General features: G+C 38.2%; 1 protein-coding gene and 1 pseudogene across 4 annotated transcripts in view; one reads left to right on the top strand and one right to left on the bottom strand.

The window, feature by feature from the left end:
• Positions 1-12,267, top strand: part of PNPLA8 (patatin like domain 8, phospholipase A2) — a 55,447-nt gene that overhangs the window by 18,474 nt on the left and 24,706 nt on the right. For all 4 annotated transcript variants that reach the window (XM_055347449.2, XM_031012747.3, XM_055347448.1 and 1 more), the window contains exons 4-6: positions 5,923-6,074; positions 10,981-11,075; positions 11,804-11,975. In XM_055347449.2, the coding sequence (XP_055203424.1) occupies positions 5,923-6,074; positions 10,981-11,075; positions 11,804-11,975 (419 nt within the window). The remainder of the gene's footprint in view (positions 1-5,922; positions 6,075-10,980; positions 11,076-11,803; positions 11,976-12,267) is intronic.
• On the bottom strand, positions 4-773 carry LOC115935272 (large ribosomal subunit protein uL30-like; annotated as a pseudogene).

The raw sequence follows: 12,267 nt of genomic DNA, 5'->3' as shown, positions 1-12,267 counted from the left end.
ATAGTCATGGTAGACACCTTAGTTCATTCTTCTAATAAGTCTGTTGATCTGGTCCTCCCTGTTGCCAGCATCTCCACCTTCTACAAAATGGGTGGTCTTTTTCTTCATTCCACCTCGTGGGGAAGACAATTTGAAGGGCCACAGGAAGTTATTTGCCTCTTTGAAGCGTTTTCCAACAGTATAGATCTCATGAATCAGATCCTCCATGCAGATGATGCCGTATTTACCAAGAGATCGAGCAATCAAAGCGTTATCTGTCAAAGCAGTTCGCTTCTTATTGATTTTGCCATAACCACGCTTGTAGATTAGTTCATTTACTGACTTCAGATTGGGGTACCCCCGTGCCATATATGGCTCTACAATCCTCAGCATGTTAATCGAAGCCTTGTTGAGCTTCACAAAGGTTCCATTGAAGATTTGACGAAGGCGAAGAAGCTGCAACACCTTTCGGACCTTTGGGCTCACGCCACTAATACCTCTGATTCTGATGACAAACGCCAGTTTGGGTTCTGCAGGTACAAAGTAGTTGCCAGCTTTTCTTGCCATCCTCGCCATTCGAATTTCAGGTCTGTACATCTGCCTATATTCCTTGTGATAGTGCTTTGCTTTTTCATAGATAAGCTTCCTCCTTGCCTTTCGAAGCATCTTTTGGGCAAACTTCTTTCTCAGGCGCTTGATCTTCAGCTCTGAGAAATTCCTTCACTTTTTCTTAAGGGTTTCTGGCACAGCAGGAACCTTCTTCTTCTCTTCTACACCCACCATGGTTCCAGCCGGAAAAAGAGCTAGTTACCGGTTTTCAAAGTAAGGTGTTGCTTTAATAGCTGCCTCAGTGATTAAATGAATTTTTTTGCACCTTTAAAAAAAATATTATGGACTCCTTGTTTTTCTAAGTTAAATGTGTTTCTTTTTCTTTTTTTGGGAGACAGAGTATCTGTCACCCAGGCTGGAATGCAGTGTCACAGTCTTCACTCACTGCAACTTCTGCCTCCCAGGTTCAGCCCAGCTCAGCCTCCTGAGTACCTGGGACCACAGGCGTGCACAACCACACCCAACTAAGTTTTGTATTTTTTTGTAGAAGGAGGGTCTCACCATGTTGCTCAGGTTGGCCTAGAATTCTTGGGCTCAAGCAATCTGCCTGCCTTGCCTCCCAAAGTACTGAGATTATAGGTGTAAGCCACCTCACCCAGCCTGTTTCTTTTTTTTTTTTTTTTTTTTTTTTTGAGATGGAGTCTTGCTCTGTCACCAGGCTGGAGTGCAGTGGTGTGATCTCGGCTCACTGCAACCTCCACCTCCTGGGTTCAAGGGATTCTCCTGCCTCAGCCTCCCAAGTAGCTGGGACTACAGGCGCCCGCCACCACGCCCAGCTAATTTTTGTATCTTTAGTAGCAATGGGGTTTCACCATGTTGGCCAGGATGGTCTCAATCTCCTGACCTCAGGTAATCCACCTGCCTCAGCCTCCCAAAGTGCTGGGATTACAGGCGTGAGCCACCGCTCCTGGCCTCACCGAGCCTGTTTCTATGATCTATTTTCTCCCCTTCTCTTTTTTAAAATGCTGAATTTGTCACAAGGATTCATACATCCTTTGGGTTTATTAAAAAACTTTTAATAAAAATATTATATATAGAGAACAACACAAATCGTTAAGTTTACAGTTCCATGATTTTTCACACATGAAATACATCTATATAACCACCACCCTGAATGAGAAACAATTTTATGAACACTCCAAATACTGTACCCAAAAAGGTTGATCAGTTTTTCAGAATTCTAGCAGCATAATTTAGTTGTGCCTCTTTTTGCATGTTCTGTGAATGATACAGCATGTGTTCTTATATGTCTGGGTTTTTTTTTCACTCAATATTATGTTTGTGAGAACCTTCTATATTGTTGGGTATACTTTTCATTTTTCCCTCTACTGCTAGACATTTGGATGGTTTGCAGTTTGGGAATATTTAGTGGTAGTACCTCTCGGTTATATCTTTTGGAAAACATAGGTCTTCGTTTCTTTGGAGTATATACCTAAGAGTACTGTTGCTGCTCACAGAGTGAGCATATTTGTAACGTTAGTAGATACTGCCAAATGGTTTTGCATAGTGCTTGTGCCAATTTATCCTTTCACCAGAATTCTATGAGGCCTCTGTGTTCTACTTTCTCTCCAACACTTTATTTTGTAATTTTTTTTTTGAGACTGAGTGTCGCTCTGTTGTCCAGGCTGGAGTGCAGTGGTGCAATCTCGGCTTGCTGCAACCTCCGCCTCCTGGGTTCAAGCAGTTCTCCTGCCTCAGCCTCCCGAGTAGCTGGGATTACAGGTGCACACCACCACACCCTGCCAATTTTTGGTTTTTTAGTAGAGACGGGGTTTCACCCTGTTGGTCAGGCTGGTCTCCAACTCCTGACCTCAAGTAATCTGCCCACCTCGGCCTCCCAAAGTATTGGGATTACAGCCGTGAGCCACTGTGCCCAACCTTTTTAAATCTTTTTAATTTGAGCAGTTTTGTTGGGTGTTAAGTGATACTAAACTATGGTTTTAATTTTTTATTTCATTGATAGCTATGATATTCAGCATCTTTTCCAGGGTTTATTGGCCATGTTTTATACTTCCTTGTGAAGTACCTATTCCAGATCTTGCCTATTTTTCCATTGGGTTCACCAACTTTTTCTTCATTATTTGTAGAATTTTAAAAATATATTAACGGTTGTAACTCACTTGTCATATGTGCGGTGTGTATGTGTATGTCTTACAAATCGTTCTCCTATTCCGTGGCTGACCTTCTCACTCTTGTGTTTTTTGATGAACAGATATTCTCAATTTTGTCCAATTTATAAATACTTTTCTTTATAGTTAGTATTTTGTGTCCTGTTTAAGAAATCTTTGCCTATCCTAAAGTCATAAAAGTATTTTTGGGCAGGCACCGTGGCTCAGGCCTCTAATCCTAGCACTTCGGGAGGCTGAGGTGGGCAGATCACGAGGTCAAGAGGTCAAGACCATCCTGGCCAACATGGTGAAACCTCGTCTCTACTAAAAATACAAAAATTAGCTGGGCTTGGTGGCATGCGCCTGTAGTTCCAGCTACTTGGGAGGCTGAGGCAGGAGAATGGCTTGAACCTGGGAGGCGGAGGTTGCAGTGAGCTGAGATCACGCCACTGCACTCCAGCCTGGCAACAGAGTGAGACTCCGTCTCAAAAAAAAAAAAAAAAAAAATATATATATATATATATATATATATATATATATATAAATTTTCTTGTGTTTTCTTCTGAAACCTTGCTTTGCCTTTTACTCTTCTATCTACTATTCATCTAGAATAGATTTGGTTGTATGGTGTGTGTCAGAAGTCCTGACTTTTAAAAAATACACTTATCAAGTTGACTCAGCACCATTTATTGAAAAGACCTTTATCATAAATGAGATGTATATATGGATCTGTTTCTAGACACAGTATTTTTCATTTATGTATTTTTTGAGATGGAGTTTCGCTCTTGTTGCCCAGGCTGGAGTGCAATGTGCAATCTCGGCTCACCACAACCTCCGCCTCCCAGGTTAAAATGATTCTCCTGCCTCAGCCTCCCTAGTAGCTGGGATTACAGGCATGCACCACCATGCCCAGCTAGTTTTGTATTTTTAGTAGAGATGGGGTTTCCCCATGTTGGTCAGGCTGGTCTCGAACTCCCAACCTCAGGTGATCCACCCACCTCGGCTTCCCAAAGTGCTGGGATTACAGGCGTGAGTCACCATGCCCAGCCAGACACAGTATTTTGTTCCACTGGTATATTTGTGTGTGGTTGTGCTGATAGTGCACTGGCTCAATTTTTGCAGCTGTATAAACTTAATATTAGGTAATATAAATCCTCCAACCTTGTTCTTCTTAATGTTGTTGGCATGGCTATTCTTGACATGTTATATTTCTATACGAATTTTAGAATCACCTTATCTACAAAAAAATTTTTAAAAGAGAAAAACATGGTGGGATTGCAGTGAATATGTGGAACAATTTAGGGTGAATTGGGTCTTTGTTGAGTTTCCAAGCCATGACATATGGCATATTTTTTCAATTATTCGGGTCGTCTTTATTTTCCTCCTGTGTTTTAAAAATTTTCAGTGTGGGTGTCTTTTACATCTTCCATTGGAATGATTTTATTTAACTAATTCATAGGTATCTGATATATTTTGATAATTTTATTCTGTTATTTTTATTTCAACATGTTTTTGTGGTAATTCTAATATGAACATCAATTCTTGGTTTTTGTAATTCGGTACTGGATTCACATACGTTATAGTTTTTCTGGATGCTGGACATTGTTAAGTTTAAAAAATTGCATAAGCTCTAGATTATATCAAATTATGTCTTTTTCCGGGGTTTATTTGTTCTTCTGTTTGGCATTTGAGTGGAGCCCTGATAGCCTTAATTCAGTTAGGGTCAAATCTGGATCAAGGCTGTATTACAGTTTGGGTAAGACCTCTAGTTTGCCCTGATTTTTGGGCATATTCTTCCAGGGCTTTCAGTTGAGAGCCTGGTGTGTTCACTTAACCACCATCTCATTGGGTCCTAAAATCTCAAGAATACAAAGCCTTGCACTCTGATTTTCAGAGGTCTTCGGCTTACCTTTCGCCTTCCACACCTCATGATTTTAGAATTCAGCAAATGTCTTGAGGTAAAGCCCGCCATGTGTTTGAAGCCCTTCAGGTGTTCCATTTTTTTCACTCCAAACCCCTTAGATGCTAAACGATCAGCTGGTTTCTCTGTCCTTTATTTGGGGCCCTCTGTCTGAGTCAGACTCACTTTTTTGGTCCTTTACTTTTTCCTGGAATCAGCAAATGCCTCAAGGGAAGAAAAGCTATAGTTTACCAGCTCACTTCCTAGCAATTACTCCTTCTCCAGATTCTTGGCTCCATCTGTTCTTGTTGCTTCAGCAGCTCTCTGTCTGATGCCTTTAAACAGATGGTACTTTTCTTGTATTTCATCAAGATTTTCTTGTTCTTGATGTGAGCGTTGATCTGTAACAGAGTGTTTCATCTTAACCGGAAATGGAAATTTGCATTATTCTCCACCATTGCTCAAGTTCCTCTAGTGGGGCCTCACAGCTCAATATTAGGGGAAAAAATATTGATAAAGAATTTAGAGTATTTCAGGTTGATTGATCATAAAAAAGAAACAAAATGAGTGATACCTAGGAAAATTATTTGATTTACAGAAGGTTGCACAGCAGAATTATAGCTGCCACTCAGCCATTCCATTAAACCTGCGGTACTGACTATGTAAGATGCTTCTGTGTACAGAAGCTAGAGAATCTTTGGTAAGCAACATAGAACTCTAGGATTTAAGCTCTTGTCTGTGATCAACAATATGATGTTCAGTGCTTAGAATCTTGAAGTCTCAGGTTTATTTAAACTCATTATTTAATTGTAGTGGCCTGCTTTTACCTTCTCACCTCAGTTACCTTTGTTAACATTTGTTTGTATTCTTTTATGAGGCAACCTTGAATCCCATATGCAATGTGTACAAGATGGTTCATTATTTCTTTTTAATAACAGTTTAACTTCTAGTAGTTACTATGAATCAGTTTTAGCCTCTTAATCTCAGGATTTGGACTAAATATTATACAAAATTTATAATGTTAACCTTTTGTTGTAATAATTTGTAAATTTCTATAAATTATATTTTCTCTAGTTAAGTATTACATCTTTTAATGAAAATTTTTGAATATTGGTTAATTTTTTTCCTCAATATTAGAACAAATATAATCTAGAAAATTGACATTAATATATCAAAAACTAATCTGTCTTATAAGATTACTGAGAAAGTAATGAACACTGTCACCTTGGTTGTCATGTGGTGAACTGCATGTATTGGTTAATAATAATCATACATTTTCAGTCTTGATTTGACAAAAGTAACAAAGTATCTTTTCTCTCAATATAGGAAAGAATTATTCCATATTTATTACGACTGAGACAAATTAAGGATGAAACTCTTCAGGCTGCAGTTAGAGAAATTTTGGCCCTAATTGGCTATGTGGATCCAGTGAAAGGGAGAGGAATCCGAATTCTCTCAATTGATGGTGGAGGAACAAGGTAAGGCTAGGAACATGATTCTTTTTTTTTTTTTTTTGAGATGGAGTTTCCCTCTGTTGCCCAGGCTGGAGTGCAGTGGCACAATCTCGGCTCACTGCAACCTCTGCCTCCCAGGTTCAAGCGATTCTCCTGCCTCACCCTCTCAAGTAGCTGGATTTACAGGCTCCCGCCACCATACCCGGCTAATTTTTGTAGTTTTAGTAGAGACAGGGTTTCACCATATTGGCCAGGTTGGTCTCAAACTCCTGACGCCAGGTGATCTGCCTGCCTTGGCCTCCCAAAGTGCTAGGATTACAGGCGCGAGCCACTGCGCCCAGCTGGAACATGATTCTTAAAAACTACAGATTCAATTCGGCTTTAGGAATTTTAAAAAAAAAGATATATCATTATAAAATCAAATTTTTAAAATAAAACATGAAATTGTTTTAATTAATACTTTATTAATCTAAGTGCTAGTCTGACATATACTTCAGTTCTTTGGTTTGATTTAGTATTTATATTTTTGTATTTGATTTGATTTGATTTTAGTATTTATATTTTTATATTTGGCCTTTTTAGACCTTTTTGGTAGTTCAGAAGCTTATCAACCATTATTCTCATAAAACCTTGACAGTGTTTTGTAATTTTAGCTTTCTTTTATTATTTTATTTTTTTGCAGACAGAGTCTTGCTCTGTCGCCCAGGCTGGAGTGCAGTGGTGCGATCTCAGATCACTGCAACCTCTGCCTCCCAAGTTTAAGCGATTCTCCTGTCTCAGCCTCCAAAGCAGCTGGGGATTATAGGTGTCCACCACCATGCCTGGCTAATTTTTTGTGTTGTAAGTAGAGACGGGATTTCACCATATTGTCCAGGCTGGTCTTGAACTCCTGACCTCAGGTAAACCACCTGCCTTGGCCTCCCAAAGCACTGTGATTACAGGCGTGAGCCCCGCGCCCAGCCAGCTTTCTTTTATTACACTTATCTTACCCATATATATCAACTAGTTACTTGATAAAGTGATGGTTACAAAATGAGGCTATATTAACTTCCTGACTTCTGATGTCTTCACTTGGAGATGCCAGTTCTGGTGCCATATAAGAAATAAATTCTTTCTTTGTTCAGAAGGAGATAATTTCACTATTAAGCTCTATTTTTACTACTGGCAATCCATCCATGCTTCCTACTCAGTCTTTGTTTATCTAGTTCCTTCCAACTTGTTGGTTAGATTTTTTGGCTTGGTTTTTCAAACCTTTTCCCCAAAATCTTCTAGCTTGTTCTCTAGTTCCCTGCCATCTCTACTGTTACCTTGTAATTCATAGTACATGCCCTGCCTATTGTTCTTAGGTTTAGCTTACCTCTCTGATATTGCTTTTTGGTATAACCAACTTGCCAACCACTCTTCTGTATGTTCAAGTACTACCCTGTATCTTTTTGTTAAATTCCTTGGTTCTGTATTCACCCGAGCCCTTTATACTTTGACATCAATATGAAGGAAGGAATAAGTAATGAGAGGAGGAAGCTAACCTCAGATGGTGGCAGTGGAAGGCAGGAGGAAGGAAAAATGTACCAGTAACTTTTTTTTTTTTTTTTTTTTTTTTTGAGACGGAGTTTTACTCTGGTTGCCCAGGCTGGAGTGCAGTGACATGATCTCGGCTCACTGCAACCTCCACCTCCCAGGTTCAACTGATCAGTTCTCCTGCTGTAGCCTCCCCAAGTAGCTGGGATTATAGGCATGCACTACCACACCCAGCTACTTTTGTATTTTTAGTAGAGACGGGGTTTCACCATGTTGGCAAGGCTGGTCTCAAGCTCCTGACCTCAGGTGATCCACCCGCCTTGGCCTCCCAAAGTGCTGGGATTACAGGTGTGAGCCACCATGCCAATATCAGTAACTTTTAAGAAACATGGAGACAGGATATGGTAGACATAAGTCAAGATCACTCAGAGAGTAAACCTGTGTGTGACTGGGACAAAACTGCAGGGAATCTCAACAGATTGGTGTTGAGGAAAGACAGTTCTTTCTTGAACATATTTAATATAAGATTATATCCATATAGAAGTGCTCGGTTGGCAAAAGCCCACTGAAGAGGGAAAAATCTTTAAAGATCTTAGAGGATATTTCTTAGGAAAGTGAAAGAATCTTAAGAAGGTGTATGTCATTCATGTGATACAGATAAAGTGATAACTGGAGAGATTATTCTAGTTCATAGAATTGGTTCCAAATGGTGAAAAATAGGGAAAATGGCAGTTAAATGAGTAGGGGCATTTCACTAAGGAGCAGAAGGAATCCTCTCTGCCATAATGTTCGGGGGAGTTGGGACAGGTAGTGTCATTCATTGAGTTAGCTAACAAATATTGGGGGCCTACTATGTTGTAAGCACTGATTTAGATCCTGGGGACGGTGAGCAAACAAAACAATACAGTGTTTGCATTGTAGAGAAGGAAAAGACAACAAATAGAAAAACAAAAATATGTTATTCTGGGTGCTATGAGGAAAAATAAAGCAAAGTAAAGGGTTAGAGAGGAAGAGTACTATTTTAAAGAATGCTCAGGACCAAGACTTCTTTTTAAAGAAGTTATATTTATGTAGAGATAGGAAGGAAGGAAGAAAATTGAAGAACATTCACATGTCTAAGGTCAGACAAGCATGATGAAAAAGAAGTTTGTATCCAATAAATAGTTTATCTGGTAGAATAAGAGTTGTATTAGTCATATAGGGAGGAAATCAGTGTGAGATAATTTGGGAAAATCTAGGGTTGGGTTAGGATGAAGTTAGGTTTAGATTAGTAATTCTCCACTGGAGGCAATTTTGCTCCCTAAAGGACATTTGGCAGTGTCTGGAGACATTTTTGGTTGTCACAACTAGAGCACTGCCACTTGCATCTAGTTTGAAGAGGACAGTTGTGACTAAACATCATACAGTGCACAGGACAGCCCTGCAAAACAAAGATTATCCAACCCAGAATGTCAGCAGTTCTGCTGTTGAGAAAACTTGGTTTAGGGGAATATGGGAAAGCAGCCCAGATGGGAGTTTGTGCGGAAAGCAGTAATGTATGAGGGATTGAGAGAAAAAATAAAAAACCCTATCTTTGACTTCTTTGTTATAAGAGAACCTACAGTGGTAGACACAGACAGCTGTGGCAACTTGGCAAATATATACGCATTTAAATTCATTCGGAATTTATAAGTACAACATTTTTAAATAGTTAATTTTCCCGATTATATGAGTAGTTAGAAAAACCTGAGAGAGAAAAAAAACCCCAAAACCATAGCTCACAACTCTAAGATTATTTTAGTATTTTGATTTATTTTCTTCTAATCTTTTTCTGTGTGAACATATACGTGCCTATTTTATTTCCTTTTTGTGATAATAGAGGTCACATTGTTAAATATATTTTATCCAGCATTACATTTAATTCATCATGTCTTGTCTTGAATTAATGTACCTCTTTCATAAGATATCTTAACTCTCCTCAAATCCACATTATTTATTGTATTTAAAAAATCAGCATCTTTGGTTTTCTACTTTAATCTTACAGAATTTTCTAGTTACTTCTTGTTAACATTATCAAGGCACAATTTGACATTCTAAATTTTTTGGTGCCTAACTACCTTTGTGTTCCAGGACTTACCTACCCCCTACCTTGTGTTGGGAATAGAGCTTTTCGTCGTTTTTTTTATTCTCCCACTGTTAAAAATTGTCATGATACACACATGACAGTTTACATGGTACATACACCCTCAATTGGTCTATATCTCCTAAGCATTCCTTCATGAAGCTATTAACTGCTGTTGGCAAGGATTCAGAAATGAGCAAAGTCAGCAACATTAATTAATATACCATTAATGTAGAGGGTTAACCTAAAGTTATTGAGAGTTTTTAAAAATGAATAAAGAAAAGGGAGCTTAAAAATCTGACTGGTGGCCGGGTGCGGTGGCTCACACCTGTAATCTTAGCACTTTGGGAGGCTGAGGCGGGTGGATCATGAGGTCAGGAGATCGAGACCATCCTGGCTAACATGGTGAAACCCTGTCTCTACTAAAAATACAAAAAAAAAAAAAAAAAATTGGCCAGGCATGGTGGCGGGCTCCTGTAGTCCCAGCTACTCGGGAGGCTGAGGCAGGAGAATGGCATGAACCCGGCAGGCGGAGGTTGCAGTGAGCCCAGTGAGCCACTGCACTCCAGCCTGGGCAACAGAGTGAGACTCCATCTCAAAAAAAAAATCTGGTGAAATATGTAAGACAAAAATGTACAGAGTCATAGGTGACCAACTATATTAGTAAGAGAGGAAACCAAGGTATGGCATTCCAAAACCAGTGAGTGGGTTTTTAAGTGTTTTCCAGTTTTTTTTGTTTTTTTTTTTTTTTTGGTTTTGTTTTTTTGTTTTTTTTCAATTTTATATTGGCATATCTTTGTATTCTTATTTAGTTGTTTGTTGGTTTTTGGCATTCTTAAGAAGTGTATTTGGGTAGATTTCTTCTTCTTTTTACTTTTTTTTTTTTTTCTGTAGAAATGGGATCTCACTATATTGTTCAGCTAGTCTTGAACTCCTGGCCTCAAGTGATCCTCTTACCTCAACCTCCCAAAGCGCTGGGATTACAGGAATGAGCCACTGCCTGGCCAGATTTATTCTTAAAGAGATACTGTTCTGCAGAAGGATGGGTTCAGTGAAAAAGCAAGAGAGAGATACTAATATAAATTTTAAAATGTGCTGCCTTAGTGTAGGTTTTTTATCATTTAGATATTAGATTTTCAAAAGTAATACTAAAAATTTGGACAGGCAATTTTTACTGATTTTGATTTATATTATTAATTTTCGTGTTAGCATATAAACTGCAAAAGCAATTCTTAGATTGTTTTATTCAACAGCTTAAATTATTTTTTCTTTAAATAGGAATTGTCATTTTGCCTTTCGTCTTTTCTGTAGGGGCGTGGTTGCTCTCCAGACCCTACGAAAATTAGTTGAACTTACTCAGAAGCCAGTTCATCAGCTCTTTGATTACATTTGTGGCGTAAGCACAGGTAATTATTATTATATGGAAGTGGTGCATTCTGGCAGTACGTTAAGGAAAAGAACATTAAGCACTTATGTTTAAGATCATATAGTCCTTTGCCTTCTTCAGCCCTCTCTCCATACCCCAAAATTTTGTACTTCCTTTTTTGTCTTTTGTTCATGGTTATGCCAGTTAGGCACACTAGGTGGCAGTGTGTCCTACCTATTATAGCTAGATATGGAATCAGCTGTTTAAAAGGACATCCAAGAGTACCTAATATGTTTAATTACATTGGTTCCTAGGACTAACTTGAAGGAGAATTGCTTAGTGATTTGGTGGGTTGTCAAATATACCATATTGTGACTAAAACTAAGTAATTCATTGATGTTAGAAAGAACGTGAATTATCTACCATAGTATCTTATATATAATTTAATGTAAAACAACACATTTGTAAATATTTTTAAATTATTATTATTATCATTATTGGGGGTAGCATTTATTTAATCCTTTTTGAGACCTGGTAAATCCCTTTACATTTGTTAACCCAGTAAGACACATGAATTTTGGTTGTTCTTATTACTCCCATTTTCCCGCTGAAACAAATGGGGCTCTGAGAAGGAAAGTCATTTGTCCCAGGTGACATAGCTAGAAAGTATCAACGCTAAAATTTAAGCCAAAACTATGATTCAGGAGATCTTATCATCATAAGAGCTATAACTTAACACTGATAAAAGCTAAGGATTCTTTTTTCCAGGTGCCATATTAGCTTTCATGTTGGGGTTGTTTCATATGCCCTTGGATGAATGTGAGGAACTTTATCGAAAATTAGGATCAGATGTATTTTCACAAAATGTCATTGTTGGAACAGTCAAAATGAGTTGGAGCCATGCATTTTATGACAGTCAAACATGGGAAAACATTCTTAAGTAAGTTACAATTACTCTTTTTAAATGTTCTGATTATATAGGTAGTATGTGCATATTATAATTTGAAAAATGTCAATATTAAATTATATTCTTGCATATTATAATTTGAAAAATATCAAGAATATTAAAGTATTCGACTAATTAGAGATAACCACTGTTAGTATTTTGGTGAATCATAGTTTAGTAATTGTTTTGGGGGGTTTGTGTGTGTGAGATTTGCATGTAAAAGTTGCAATTGCCTTTTTTAAAAATATGAGATATTTGCATCCTATTGTTTTTACGTAACATATTA

The sequence above is a fragment of the Gorilla gorilla genome, chromosome 6 (assembly GCF_029281585.2).
Source record: "Gorilla gorilla gorilla isolate KB3781 chromosome 6, NHGRI_mGorGor1-v2.1_pri, whole genome shotgun sequence".
Taxonomy (NCBI): Eukaryota; Metazoa; Chordata; class Mammalia; order Primates; family Hominidae; genus Gorilla; species Gorilla gorilla.
This window is presented reverse-complemented; position numbering and strand designations above follow the sequence as displayed.